Consider the following 14,511-nt stretch of genomic DNA (forward strand, 5'->3'; position numbering starts at 1 on the left):
ATCTGATGAACTCAAATTTGCAGCTCCTTACATAGACAAGGCAAATGCATTGTGGAGAAAAGTTTTATGGTCAGAAGAGACAAAGATTGAGCTACTTGGCCACAACCAAAGATATATATTTCGAGTGGTAAAGGTGAGGCATCGAAACCTGAGAACACTGCAAGAGCTATCAAGCATGGTGGTAGTAGCATTATGCTCTGGGACTGTTTTGCTGCCAGAGATACTGGCATGTTGCATAAAGTGGTTCCGGAAATCAACAGCTGGATGGTTGAAACTTGGACACAGTTGGGCCTTCCAACAGGACGATGATCTCAAGCACATTGCAAATTGGTTTTGGAATGCATAAGGCAGCTTAACGTTAAGCTTCTGGAATGGCCTTCCTACACCCCCAACCTCAACCCTACTGAAAATTTGTGGACTATACTTAAGAGCCTGGCCCTTGTCAGGTAACCAATTTAAATGAACCCTACTAAATCAGTAGGGGATTCAGAATCCATTCAGAACTATACCAGACGCGTGTTGATGACTATCAAAAGCTGAGGTGGCTGGCTGAGGTGCAACTTGCTAACCAAATATTAGTGGGGGTGTATGCATTCTTTTGACCCTGTGTAGATTAGAGAAAATCCAAAATAAATTCAAACTTGTGCATTCCTATCTCTTAAAGTCATTAAAGATGTATGCTGTAATATAATTTTACCCGGGAAAAAGAACAGTTTAAAGAAATCATTAAAAGCCCAGACCATGACATTAATGCCCATAGTAAATGTATATAAAGCTCCAATTGTACATCTAACCAGTAAAACCAAAGACCCCACTACCTAAAACCCACTTGATGTTGTCCTCCCAGAATTAATAAAAGGTATTCCTGCGACCAAAGAACTACTTTGCCTGAACACCTTGGGAGTTAAGTTTCTTCAGTAGATGAATTAAAATATACAGCCTTTACTGGCTTATGTTAGCATAAGCCTTTTTATTCAGCCGGCATCTAGCAAACAATAAATAATACAATATGTTTTACAGCCAAGTGGAACAACCCTGACCTGTATCGCTCCTGTGATAATGTGACAATTCAACAAACAAAAAATATATGTATTTAAATACACAGTGTGTGAGTCTTATTTACCAATATTCTATTACTGTATGTTCCAATTATAGTCATCAGTTTTGATGATCAGTATTTGTGTAGCAATTACTCAGATTATTAGTTGCACTTTATGAGAATGGCAGCTTGTCCTTACAAGGCAACTGTGACCATGTCAGTTCGACCAAACTGTTGAACTTTATGAAGCAGCACAGGTACTATTATCTCCTCCAATTCATCAGGCAAATGACAGAGAAAATGGAGGAGGGGAATCCACACCAGGCCATGAGAAAGATGGACAGAGATGAAGTGAGACAGGGGTTGAAACACAGGAAGTGAGAATAGGATGACCAGAATAATTTCCTACTTTTAACACCACCATTTACCTTCTTCACCCTATAACACACGCTGAATATGAAATCCAAAAATCACAGTTCATCTACTAGCTTTTAGCTTTGATTCTCTCTCAGACTTGTATGTGTTGCCAGTAATAACAGTGTGTTGTTGTTAATCCAGATGCATATGAGTGATTTACAGCCTGAAATTGCTTACCTGCCTGCTCGCTTTTTTGTCCTGATTGACGGACTGATGGACTGATAGAGATCTTCTGGCAAAGCAAATAGCAGTTGACCTGAAATAATTTACATAATTCCCAGTCTGCTTAGAATCACTGTGATTTGTTGGCCAGTCTTTAGAGATAGATGGAGATAGGTTAATGCATTTCCTTCTGGACAAACCACATTTGAACTGAACAGAAAAAGCTGTTTCTGTCAGAAAGAGTTGGATTTTGTTTTTAGACTATAAATAAAGACAAACAATGATCCCAATCTTGAAAAAATATATTAAATTTGTGATTTATTGCTCTAGTTCCAGATCCTAAATCAAAAGAACTACAAATGCACCATTATAACCCTGTTGGTGTTGCATGACAGGAGTTTTTTTTTTAATATACTGTATACAGACTGCAGAGTACATTTGATTAGAAGCCACAGGGTCCTGAACTCTGACTTCTCATCCATGATGGTTTAAATGTTAACACAACAACTGAATAAAATAAACCTGTTGGATGTGCTGGAATGTGCGATACAGGCAGGAAGTACTGAAGAATGAAGTGTATGGCTGCTGCCATTTTCAAGGTCATGAACAAATGAAATCACTCGAACTAAAATGTAATCGTGGTGTTTTTTGTGATGAATGTGGGAGCATTCCTTTTACAAAACATAGGAGTACAGTTAATACTTAATAGACCTTTTAACAGAATGGATGGCAATGAACACATTGTGTCACATGGGCAAAACTCTCCAAAAGCCCCAGAGCATTTGTCACTATGAACAACTGCTACATATGGCTGTGGATATTCATAGAAGCTGTACCATTAATTTAAAACATTTATAGCTCTCACACTTAAAAAGATCTCACAAAGTACTTCATACTTGATGATAAAATGAAAAGATAGTTATCACTGAGATCTAGGAAACTGTGTGTGCATGTCATGTATGTCCATGACTTGCACAAATTCTCACTACTACCTAATTCTTTTATAGAAACTGGATGATTTGTGGACTATCATATGCTTCTGGTCTCAGGGTTTTGCATTTAAACAAAATGAGATTTATGAGAGTCCAGTCAAGTAAAGTCAGAGTACACCACAGTACACCAGAGAGGTGTACTAGTACTAGTTTCGTAGAGGAAGGATTTCACAAAATTTTAAAACCCCATTGACTTGTATCTCAGTCATGGTTATTAATTTTCTCTTTCTGCTTCTGGCTCTGTGCACACTCATACAAAAATGGGCCATTGGTGGGTCACATGACATTTCTTCCACACAAAATAATCTCTGTGAGTGCTGCTTATTCCAAGCAGAGACATTATCAGATAATGATGATAAAAATCTATAAAGAGCATAAAAAATCTAAAAGTAAAATGTAACTGTCGCAAATAAGAGACGAGATTAATGCTTCAGAAAATCATCAATCTGGTGCTTTAGCGCACAGAGCAGTAAAATAAACAATTTCAATGTGAATTAATCATTTTATTGCTGAGTGTGCTCTCAGCACTGCTGTCTGTTTCTACGCTGTTGGCTGCACATTAGAGCTCTGAAACTTTAAACTGGATACATTTGAACATTAAAGGTTACTGTCCCATAGCCCAATAAAGTAGACATGGAAATTTTAGTTTGTCAACAGATCAAAGTGAAATTAATTTCATTTACTGAACAGGTAATATTTGTGTGTGTTCTGTCTTCTACTAGCTGCAATTCCAGCAGTGTAAAATAGACTTAGCAGCAGATAACGATCAGTTAAAATGGCATTTATACATTTTTGGCATCACTAAATTAATGTATGCACCTTCCTGTGATAATGTGGTGTGCACTTCATTTGGTGGTGGTTTTAGTAAGGTATAGCTTAACACCGTCCACATATAAAATGTATTTGCCCAACAGAGAATCTATAATCCACTTACTGTAAAACATGCTGTAAATGAAATGTTAAAGTTACCACTGTGACTTAGCCAGGTGAGAAAGGAGCCACTTTCATGATACAGAAAACTCTGATTTTGATTTCTAATCTCACTTCATAGCACACCCCTCAGGTCTGTTCCATTAGGATTCAATCAGTGTTTACAGCTGGCAGATAAAGTCATAGTGTGTGTGAAATTTAGAGATTCTAGTATTAATAATAAGAAGAAAGATTTTTAAACAATATTTACTATTTATTATCATGGCTACTTAGGATACACTGATGCCTGGGGGCACTGCATCTGGTTTGTGTGTTTTTTCATAAAAAAGTAAACGAGGCTTTTATTAACCTCAGCTGTAGAAGGCTGGCAATTCGCCGTTTTGGAAAGTAGATGTACGAAGTTGATGCTTGTTGTGCTGCTGTGCTCTTGTTATAGTTGTTTGGCTCACACAAACTTGAGTCCTTTCACTTGAGCCCACACATACCTATCATTTCTCAACAAGCCTTTTTGATGAAACCCCTGCAAGAAAAAACAATATTATGACAGTAGTGTCTTTGAGTATTACATATTTCTTAGGCCATCCATGTGCTGAATACTCAGTCATCACTCAACAATAATTAAGTTTGCTGTATAGTGGACTGCCTTAGTTATTAGGTTTGTAATGCATCACAGAATGTGCTTCTTTTTTCTTGTTTTCAATTAGCCCCCAGTGTATAAATAGTCCTGCCCGCTTTGTCAGGCTTTCTGTGAATGTACCTGTTGTGTCCTACATTCCACGAGCTCTTGTTTTTACCCACTCAAGTTGCATTTGTTTAGATAGCATTTAAAAGCTTTCTGTTAACTGTCAACTTTGCCTCCTTACCTTAACATTGCAATCCACACGCTTCATTGTTACAACAAGAATGATTAGAGATAATGACAGATGATGATAGAGATATGCTACTTTTTCAATAAGTCCTTCAACTATTTTATTTGTGCAGTAAATTTTTATTAATTCATGCTGTATCTCCAAATCATTCCAGCTGTGGGATATGGATAATATAATTAATCACTGTGTATCAACATATGGCCATCAGACTTTGAGGCTTTGATGTGCCTCATCAATCACTTTTTCTATTGCAGCATTCTAAAAACTGGTTCTCATGATCAGTGGGATACCACAACTTCAAACAAGATTGTTAATGTCTCTAGATTTATTACTGCCCATATGTCTTACTGACAGCCTTCTGTGGGTTTCGATAAAGTTAGAGCCCTGGATAGAAGTTAGAGTGGAGCTGGAAAGTAAACAATGAAATGTCCAAAGATAATTTTTACACTGTCACACCTCCATAAATACTAACTAGTAACTCAGAGAGGAAACAAAAAGCATGAAGACAGCAGTTCTTTAAAATACTTTTCCCCAAAGAATTCCCAAAAGTTCCAGAGACAGTCCCTAAGGATGGCATTGCATCATTTTGCCTAAATAATCACCTTGTATGGAGCAGGGGCGATGGATGGAATACTGGTTTATTGGATTTTATGGTTATAATAGGATTGTATTGGCTGTCTAAAATCAATTTGAACCAGAAGAAAAAAGATGGAAGCTCTTTAATAAGCTGGCCATCAGTGACTGATTAAGGACAGTGAGGCTACACATGTGAAATGAAATACAGTTATTAAAGCTGACTTTCTACTCCCTCTTCAAAATAGCCCATATTTAAATTGTAGTCAAACATGTACTGTTATAGGTAGTTAACCTTTTTTGCCTTTAGCGGTAAGTAATAGTAAAACAAATCAGATAGGCAGCTGTTCTAATTGCTATTACAGCAATTTAGTTACATCGGGAAATAACAACTTCAAAGAAAAGAAAGCCAAAGAGAGACACAGAAATCAGGAAGTAATGAGTAAATAACCAATAATCTGCAACTTTTTTAGTGCTTTTCTGCCCAAAAATTTTAGCTAAAATATCACAATTTATTCTAGCTGCTTCTAAAAACCATCAAGCTTTATGTAGCCTAAACCAAATCAGATGGCTAAAAATCATTACAAAGTGCGTTTGTGGATGTTATACATTCATTTGGCATCAATTTTCATTGATCCAACAGAGTGTTGATTGATCTTCAATGACATTCATGCAGAGGCATGCCTAAATGTTGTATAATAGGTACTTTTGAGTCAAAGCATTACAAGGCATTGAATAATCAGAGCCAGGTCAATATATTTACCCCTGATCTGTGACTCCTTTCCATAAGTATTGATCATTAAAACCACAGCGTGGCCGAATGTTTTTGTATGGATGACTGTGAAAAACTGAAAAAGACCATCAGACCATAGGATGCATGGACAACAGAACCACATCTGGAGATGTTTGTACTTCATCTGTTGGAGCTGTTACAGCAAGGACAACACAAAAACAGGACATGGCTTGATATGCACATACTGCAACACAGTGTAACTCTTGTGTACAAGCTAACATTTACTGTAGTCTTCCCGCAGAAATCTGGCCAGGACCCAGAATCAATGTCAGACTGAATGCTGTCAACAACTTTGCATCAAAGGTGATGTGTTTAAGCTCAGTCAAAGTCTGCAACTGAGTGTTTCTCAGTTTTTTAAAGTGCCATTCAAAGTAGTAAAGTCACTTTGATATTTTCTACTACTGCCACATCTTCCTTTTCTTTCCTGTATTTTCCCTCATCCACTGCGGCGTGCACTGCTTTGACAATACTTTAATCAGCTGCTCCACTGCTCAGTGAGCTCAGAGCTCCTCTGTGGCCTATATGTCCTTGTGTCACACACACAGCCTCATTCACCTAAATCACTGCACTGCTATTTTCTGACAGACACATTCTCACATCACATAGCTGAGTGGAAACATGAGCTGCCCACTGCTCTCAGGGCAGAAGGTGAAAACACACACACACACTTGCACACAGTTGAGGCACATATTTTATACTTCATTTTGAACAGCCTCTGGCACAAACGGCTGACGTGCAGCATATGGAGATTCCATGTTCATTTTCAGTCACGGAGCTTGACCCAGGCCTCCCAGACCTGACAGTGAAGCCGCTGAGATTGTAATCAGAGTTATTCAAACATATAATATGGAAACAAGGCCCACAGAGGCAATCTGCCATTTCCTCATGAATTCACCTCACAGTAGAGTGCATATGTTAAATGTTAACTCAGAATATGCCTGTCATTATTTCCCCCTATGCTTCAGGGACACAGCAGTTTGCAGCTGCTGACCTCTGAGGTTCCCTCACTCATACCTGACCTGGCAGTGACTCACCGATCTCACAGCTCTCTCCAGAGAACCCCTGAGGACAGTAGCAACTGTAACCATCCCCTTCCTGCAGGCAGCTTCCACCATGGAGACAAGGATTGGTCTGGCATGGATTACTCTCCACTGTCAGGAAAGAAAACAAGACGAGGGAGACGTTAACTGAATTTATCAGGTATCTTTCTATAGATAGAGAGCATTATGAAAGTGTCTTCACAAACTATAACAGGCAATGTGCCAGCATTATGCCTCTGTCATTACCCTTACAGAGCTCATTTTTGGCTCCTCTCTGGCAGGACAGAAGAAGAGCAGAGTAGGCAGACAGTATGTAGAGCTGTCCCAGACTCTATGACTTTCAACAAGGTGACGGATTGGCTGTTGTTGCGTCTGTCATGCCCCTATTTATCATGACTGATAGTCAACAGGGGCACACCAGAAGGACAGTGTGCTAAGTTGAATGTCCCACATCTCAGGTCTTACTGATGAGAAAAGGTCCTCATAAATTAGCTGATCATACTCCAGTCATCCATACTGATGCAGGAACCTATTTCTATGGCACATTAATGTGTTGCAGAGAAGGTAATAGATGCATTTTACGTTGGTGGGCTATAACTCTGTGCCTCTTCATGGGAAATGTTTTGGCAAATAGACGGTGGAGATTGAGATTAACTTGTAATTATTGAACTTATATTTTAGTATGGGACAGAGGGAGGAGAAAAATTTGACAAGGACAGAGCACAGAGTGATCATCGGGAGTTTTTATTCTGTGGGCAAAGGACTGTAGGGAACTGCCTAGATTAAGTGTCTTTTTATTATCCAATCCTGATAGGATTGCAGGCCCTGACACAATCTGTCAGGGCATCTAATACACTGCATCTTCTCCATAATAACACCCAGACTCACTTAATGATGTATGAGCATAGAGATGCTGTGCACAACACAGAGTGCACTTGGTCTAAAAGTGTGGGAACACTTGCATTTGTGGGTGCGTTACTGTCTTTGTAAATGTGCACATCTGGAAGCATATGTGTGCGGATATCTGGATGTATCTCTGACCCTGAGTCATTGCATGCACATGAGATATAATGTGGCCGCGTGTTCAATTTTCTGTGAAACATGGTGATAAACTCCTGCTGTTGCAGAGGGGCTGCTGTTGATACAGCGGGCAGGGGCAATGATGGAAACGCTGGCTTTGAAAATACATAAAAGTGATTCGCCGAATGAGAAAAACCATTAGAGACAGGCTCATTTCTTAATTCAGCAGTGGGGAGGAAAAAGCAACACTGTACGTGATTTGAAAACATACATTGCTTAAAGGTTAATGACGTGCTGATGGAAATGGTGAAATCTCTAAGTACTAGTAGTGTATGACAAAGAGAAAACACACTAAGGATATGGTCAATTTGAAGGCTTGGTTGGGTTTGAAAATGTCGGGTAAATAAAAAATTGCGGAAATGAAGGAAAGAGGTGAAGGACAGACACCTTCTGAGTTGTTATCTGTCCATCAATTCATCCACCATGGCTAAAGGTAAATTGGTAATGTGGAAATGGTGGTTAGTCGCCATACTGTAAATACCAGTGCACATGTAACACACTTGCATTTAGCTTCGCAGTGAGTGACTTGAAAGTCAATAATGTTATTAAAAAAAATTAAAAAAGGAGAAATGCACAGAATTCTTTTTAATGGAAAATAATGTTTTTATTTCAGCTCGGCACAGATTCTATTGAACTTTATTCTGCTGACCTCAGATGCACAATGCAATGATTTACAAATCTTATAAATCCACATTTAATTCAAAATAAAAAAATCTAAAATGTACTTGTTTTACATTTTACATTTTATAATATAAATAAAACCATTAACTGGAATTGGTGGTGAAGAAAATGTCCTTCGCAATGTTGTTGTGCAGTGTTTGAAGGTATCAGTATCAGCGAGATACCCTTATGGTATGCACTTCAAATATAATAGAGCTAATGAAAATAATTGTCTCCCAATTCCCAATAAAAATGATAGTCTACTCGTATTAAAACCTAAGGTAGAGATCAATCTGGCTGAAGCAAGACTTCAAGTATACAACTTTATATTAGTGCACCAACAATTTACTGGTGGGCCCATATTAGCTATATGTTGTTAGTAAATGCCTTTCAGTATCAGCATCTATAATTGCTGATAAAGCAAAAATTAAAAAAGTAAAGAAGAGACAAGACACATCCTTAAACTATTGTTACTGCTGATGTTGCATAGTTTGAAGGCAGAGGCTTTCTGCAATTTCCCTGTTGGTAACACAGTTTGGAACGCCTCAAAAAACAACGACTAGCTGATCCCAGCAGAGATTGGCCGAGTATTAATGGAAAAATAAATATACAAGACAAATGTTAGGGAAATCTGTTTATGTTTCATATCTGTTTATGTTTCATATGTTTTAGAGTTTTAAATATCTATATGGTTTCTTCAACATACCTCTACATGTTATCTTTTAAATGTTTAAATTTAAGTTGCAATGAAATAAACCAATGGTCTCTTTTCCACTTTAATAAACTGCTTAAGTCACACTTACTCAAACTTTACCACATACTGCCAAAGATAAGTCTGACATATAATAATCTCTGTCAGTTTTTGGACATTCAATCAGTTACACAAATGTCTCAAGTCTTGACTAGTGCAGTAGAAAAGGCAGCGATGCACACAAAGTAACTGGCAGCTGAGGACCAGGTTATCAGTGAAAAAGGCTTAGGGACCCAAAAGGCAAACTCCTTATGACTATACCCCCATTCAGTCAAACCACAGAGAGTAATACTATAGCTTTGGCTTGTGGTGCTGTTAGAATTAATGTCGCACAAGGCTCTTCTTTGCAATCGTGAAAAATTAGAATGACAGATCTTCAAAAGTAATCCATAAGCTCTTTAAGATATCAGTGCATGGCATTGCCAGCTGATAGAAAAAATTAGAGCAAAGCTTGTGTGTGGCAGCTGTGTTTATTCATGTATGTGGGAATGTATGCATTTATGCCTTAAAAACCTCATAAATGAATTCCTATTGGTTCAATTTTTGCCACAAAAGAAATGATTTCTTGCTATAATTAAAGTAGTTCTAGCAAAATTGCCTTAATAATGAGTTTAAAAGGACTTTTCCTCGACCAGCAGTGATAAATGGTGGCAGTGCCGTCTATGGTAATACACAGACAAGGAGCTGAGCTGTAGCAGAATAGAACATTGATCCAATCTGCAGACAATTAGTAACGACTTATTACACACAAATGAGACCGTGTTCTTCACCATCTGTCCACAAACAATAGCCTGCAGACTTAGTGCTGAAATCACAGGTATGGATTGTGTGAGTACAGGAAAATTTCAGTACACATCAAGGTTCTGCTTGAATGTTTAAGAAGACACAAAGCCAGCCCATTGCATCTAGTACTTGTGTGCATGTCTGTACACGTATATTAACTGCAAGGTATTATATAAGTGGAAAACGGTTTTTAAAAAGTATGAGAGGGAGGAGATAAAGCCCCTGGTCCGTGACACAGATGATAGGAGAAGATACAAATTCACATTTATTAAAGAGAAGCACAAGTATGAGAAAAATGCCAACTAGAGAGGGACAGAAAGCCACAGAGTGAACTATCATACATTTCTTCCTCTCTTAATGCTGCTAGCTTATGATTAATTACACACTGGTCTTTAAATAGGTCGCTCCTTCTATCCTTTCTGTGTGTCTTTCTCCTTCTGTGCCGAAGACTGAAGAAGAAAGATAGGAGGCTAGAGTCCGAAAAAAGACAAGGGGAAAGACAGAGAAACTTGTCCCTGACATAGACACATGGAAATAGGCAGATATAGCAAAAGAGAGACATTTTAAGCCTTGCAGGGTTTCAACTTCCAGGGCTAAGGTCTGCGGTGTGAGACAAATTCATACTCACAAAACAGATAATGTAAAGTCTTCATCCCTGACAATGAGCAGATATTGCAACATCTCTTCATTCCTCTGCAGAGTTTTATGAAATATGTTCTGCTGGGTGACATTTTACTGCTCCATTGGGTCATCTTTAGTTTTTTTCTAAGCCTCTCAGGAGAGAGATTATCTTAGCGTTGTGGCATATTTGGGAAGCTACTCCTCGATGTGTGCTCGTACACACACAGGATTTAGAATGGACCATAAAAGAGGATTGCACTCGGGGAAATGTCTCAAGTCCTATGAAGTCTGAGGCTGAGTGGTTAGCAAATTCATCTGAATGGAAGCCTGCTGAAAAGGTTGTGCTGACAGAAACACTGAAGTCTGCATGAATAAATGTGTGACACGCACACCCACACGTGGCAAAACTGCACACATATGCACTTACATTTACTGTATATACACCTGCTTATCACCCACCATTTAGCTGTGCTTGGACTCAGTGAACCTTGTAATAGCTTTGCTGAGACACAGATCATACCTCAGCCTGTTCAAGTGTTCCCCCTCTCTGAGTGTGATAAGCCATCACCTAGGCCCAAGCAAGAGCTGGCCCGTAAAAATTTAATGCTACAATACATCCCGAAAAGGTACTGAAGCACACAGAAATGTTAGAGCCATATGAATGCCAGTGCTAAACTGCAAAGTATGGGCTTCACTAGAGTTGTTGTCATCACTGTGGCAGCTCATCTGTGTGCGCAGTGTGAAATATTTATATAGTCACTTGTTCAATGGCCACCGTGAACATATATTTTACCACAAGTTCATTTTTTGTATATGAAAGTGGCAACATTGGTGCTGTATATCTCCAAGTATTCCTCACACTTGGGAAGTCTAGAAAAATTTAAAATAGAGTAAAATACGCAAAAAACTAGAAATGTTGAAACAATTCTGCGGAACGGTGTAAAGGGGCAAAAATCCACAAAAATATTTAAATGGCTGACATCTTTTAACAACCCCTCATAAAGCATGAAAAATAGTTCCAAAATGAAAGTTTTGCCAACACCAAGAGTTTATAACCTGGAAGTGTTTCTTGTCATAGTTCTGCACTGGTCTGTTTGCTGTTTTGGTCTTTCTCTTACAGTCTAGGTATGGTCGGGCAGGAACAAATCTACCTGTAGGTCTGCCTGGGTCTATGCTCTTGGACTGTCAAACTGTTGTTTCTCAAGTCTCATTCTCAGCCAATACTTAAGGACCAGATCCAACATGCTTCGTGGGGGTGGTAATTCCCTTCCTTCCATGACTCCCTTTTATTTTTGTAAGCTTTCAAGTTTAACCACTGCATTTCCTTGTTTCTTGGTGTTCTGTGTGACCAAAGAGCAGCTCCTTTTCTGGTGTAACATATCTATCCCTGTTGATCTGGAATCCTTCATCAGAGAACTCACTGCATCAACTCACTTGCCAGTCCACCCTCCAACAGCTCTGTTTGCTGGTCTAAAACAGTGGTCCCCCTCTACGGACCCCTCTTGGACAAACCGAGTAAGCAAACTCACTGACTTTAAAAATTATCCTGTGGAACATTTCTGTGGCAGCCTTGTCTGTGGACTCATCTGGATTGCTGTACAGTACCTGTCCTCTTTCTCTGTTGCTCCTGTCCCTGTAAACCAAACCATCACCAGGGATTCTGTTGTCTAACACCTGCATCTGTGGGTAATTGTTATTGTTCAACAAGCTTTGAGTTGCTCTGCATTGGGCCTTGGTATACAACAGCCGCTCAGGCGAAAGAAAATGTGTTTTCAAGAACTGTTTCACAACATCCCTCTATTGATTAGAACAAAATGAAATAACTAAACAATACTGATGGAGAGAAGAACCATGACCTAGGAGATGACAATGTAGTTTCATCTATGTTTGCCAGGAAATGACTGGCATCTCTAAAGTTGCATATGTCCACATGGTAACCGCTTAAAAGAAACTGTTAAAGTAGCCAAAAAGTCATGCATTTCACTTTTTCTCTGCATAAATACAGATGTGCTATTCTGCTCTATTCAGAGCTGATATTTTTGCACAAGTGTAGTTAGTGACTCGTTCAGGAATGAATTCCATTCACTTAGACTTCATCAGAGATTTGGGCTGTGCACTCTGGTTTATTGTTCTAACTTTCTAGGGCACAGGAAACAGAACAATCATCAGAAAAATTGCCACACTTGTGCTTTTTCCAGGTGAAATAAGTCGAAATGTGTGCTGCACACATGCCTGTAGCCGAAGTTGATGTAGGACACTGGTAATCAGTGGATATACAAAATGGGCAGCCTGAATAAAAAATGTTTAAATGTGTTTTGCTTTGTTTCAAGGAGTTACCCTTTTTGATATAGTATGTAATTGAGGCATTGTCAAAAAATTTGCGGACTTCAACACATTAAAATTAAAAAACAGTTTAGTTTTAGTTTTCTTGATCAGCTTTGCAGTGTTTCTGTCTTCTTTTATGAAAATCCCATTCTGACTACTCGCACTTGTGCCTCTGAGAAGTCGTCTGGGTTTTCTCCACTAGTTCAAAGCAGGATCCCTTCAACTTCAAACATTTTGGGGAAGAGGACAAAATCATAGAAAGCTAAAATTAGGGTGGGTTGATGTGGTCAAAAACACAACACAATGGCACGCACCTGCTGTTTGGTCTTTGAGTAATAGATGACGATTTTATTTTCATCCTTGACATGAAATTTTGATCAGTTTGACACAGAAATTGATGCTTGCTCTCTATGAAAGTTTGAGGTATATGCTAAAATTGCAGACACGCAAGTAGAAGTGGTCAAAACGTGACTTCCTGGGGATGCTTCAGAAATGATGTGCACGTCAAAAAATTTAAAACAATGTTTTTAATTTTTAGAAAACAATGTTTTTAATTTTTAGATGCAGACTTGCTGAACTTCATAGTCACACCTTTTATGGTATACAGACATACAGGAAATGAGAAAGAAGTGAAAACCCATTTAACTTTTAGGGATCTCACACCTAAGTTCTAATCATTCTTATCTTCTCCTTAATACTTCTAGTGTTTGCACAGCTCAGCATTGAGTACTAGGCCAGATTGTATAAAACTAGAAGTGCTCTTTAAGATAATTAGGTGCTGCATGACTTTCCATGATGAAAAATACACCCATTGTAAAAAGTTGGCTCTACTGTCTGCTCTGCCAAAGTCTACTGTTCAGTCAATAATCCGTATGACCTATATGACTTCAAATTTCCATCTTGCCTCTGACAGGAATGACATAGAGACTCACATGTCTGAACATTATCCATGTATCAGTGTCCCCTGGGCAGGAAAGTCACTCAGTGCAGATCAGCCACAATTACTGCCACTGCAAGCTGAATACACACTGGGGAAATATAAAACCGCTTTGTACTGAAATATAGATAACGCGTCTCTCTAGCACAGAGATGTAGACCCCAGTGCAGTCTTAGATTACTTCAAAGTGATTGATTTACAGAGGTGAGCTACACAAAGGTGGAAAGGGAAGGGAAGAAGGTGGAAAAGGGCAGAAGAAGAGATAGAGTGAGACAGAGGTTAAGTTTACTTGTGAGTAGTGCAGCTCTCGCCTCTTACTGATGTCGGTGCACCAGCTGTCAATTTAATGCGCCCAAGAGCTGTCAGTCTGCAGTCTGGAGCATTACACTAAACTTCTCAGGCCTACAAGTTAAGGGATCATGTACAGAACAACCAGTCTCAACTCCCTGGGACAAAGCTGCTTCCTGCTCTCCCTTTACCAGTCTAAAGCAGTGGTACACAAGATACGTGTGAAGGCTGGTAGTGTTTTAGAAGAAAAT

General features: G+C 38.9%; 1 protein-coding gene across 1 annotated transcript in view; it reads right to left on the reverse strand.

Annotated features, from left to right (window-relative positions):
• The window catches only part of ncanb (neurocan b), a 180,817-nt gene that overhangs the window by 75,153 nt on the left and 91,153 nt on the right, over nucleotides 1-14,511 (reverse strand). Inside the window, exon 10 of the mRNA XM_039607316.1 lies at nucleotides 6,810-6,926. Coding sequence (XP_039463250.1) covers nucleotides 6,810-6,926 — 117 coding nt within the window. The remainder of the gene's footprint in view (nucleotides 1-6,809; nucleotides 6,927-14,511) is intronic.

The sequence above is a fragment of the Oreochromis aureus genome, linkage group 23, assembly GCF_013358895.1.
Source record: "Oreochromis aureus strain Israel breed Guangdong linkage group 23, ZZ_aureus, whole genome shotgun sequence".
Lineage (NCBI taxonomy): Eukaryota > Metazoa > Chordata > Actinopteri > Cichliformes > Cichlidae > Oreochromis > Oreochromis aureus.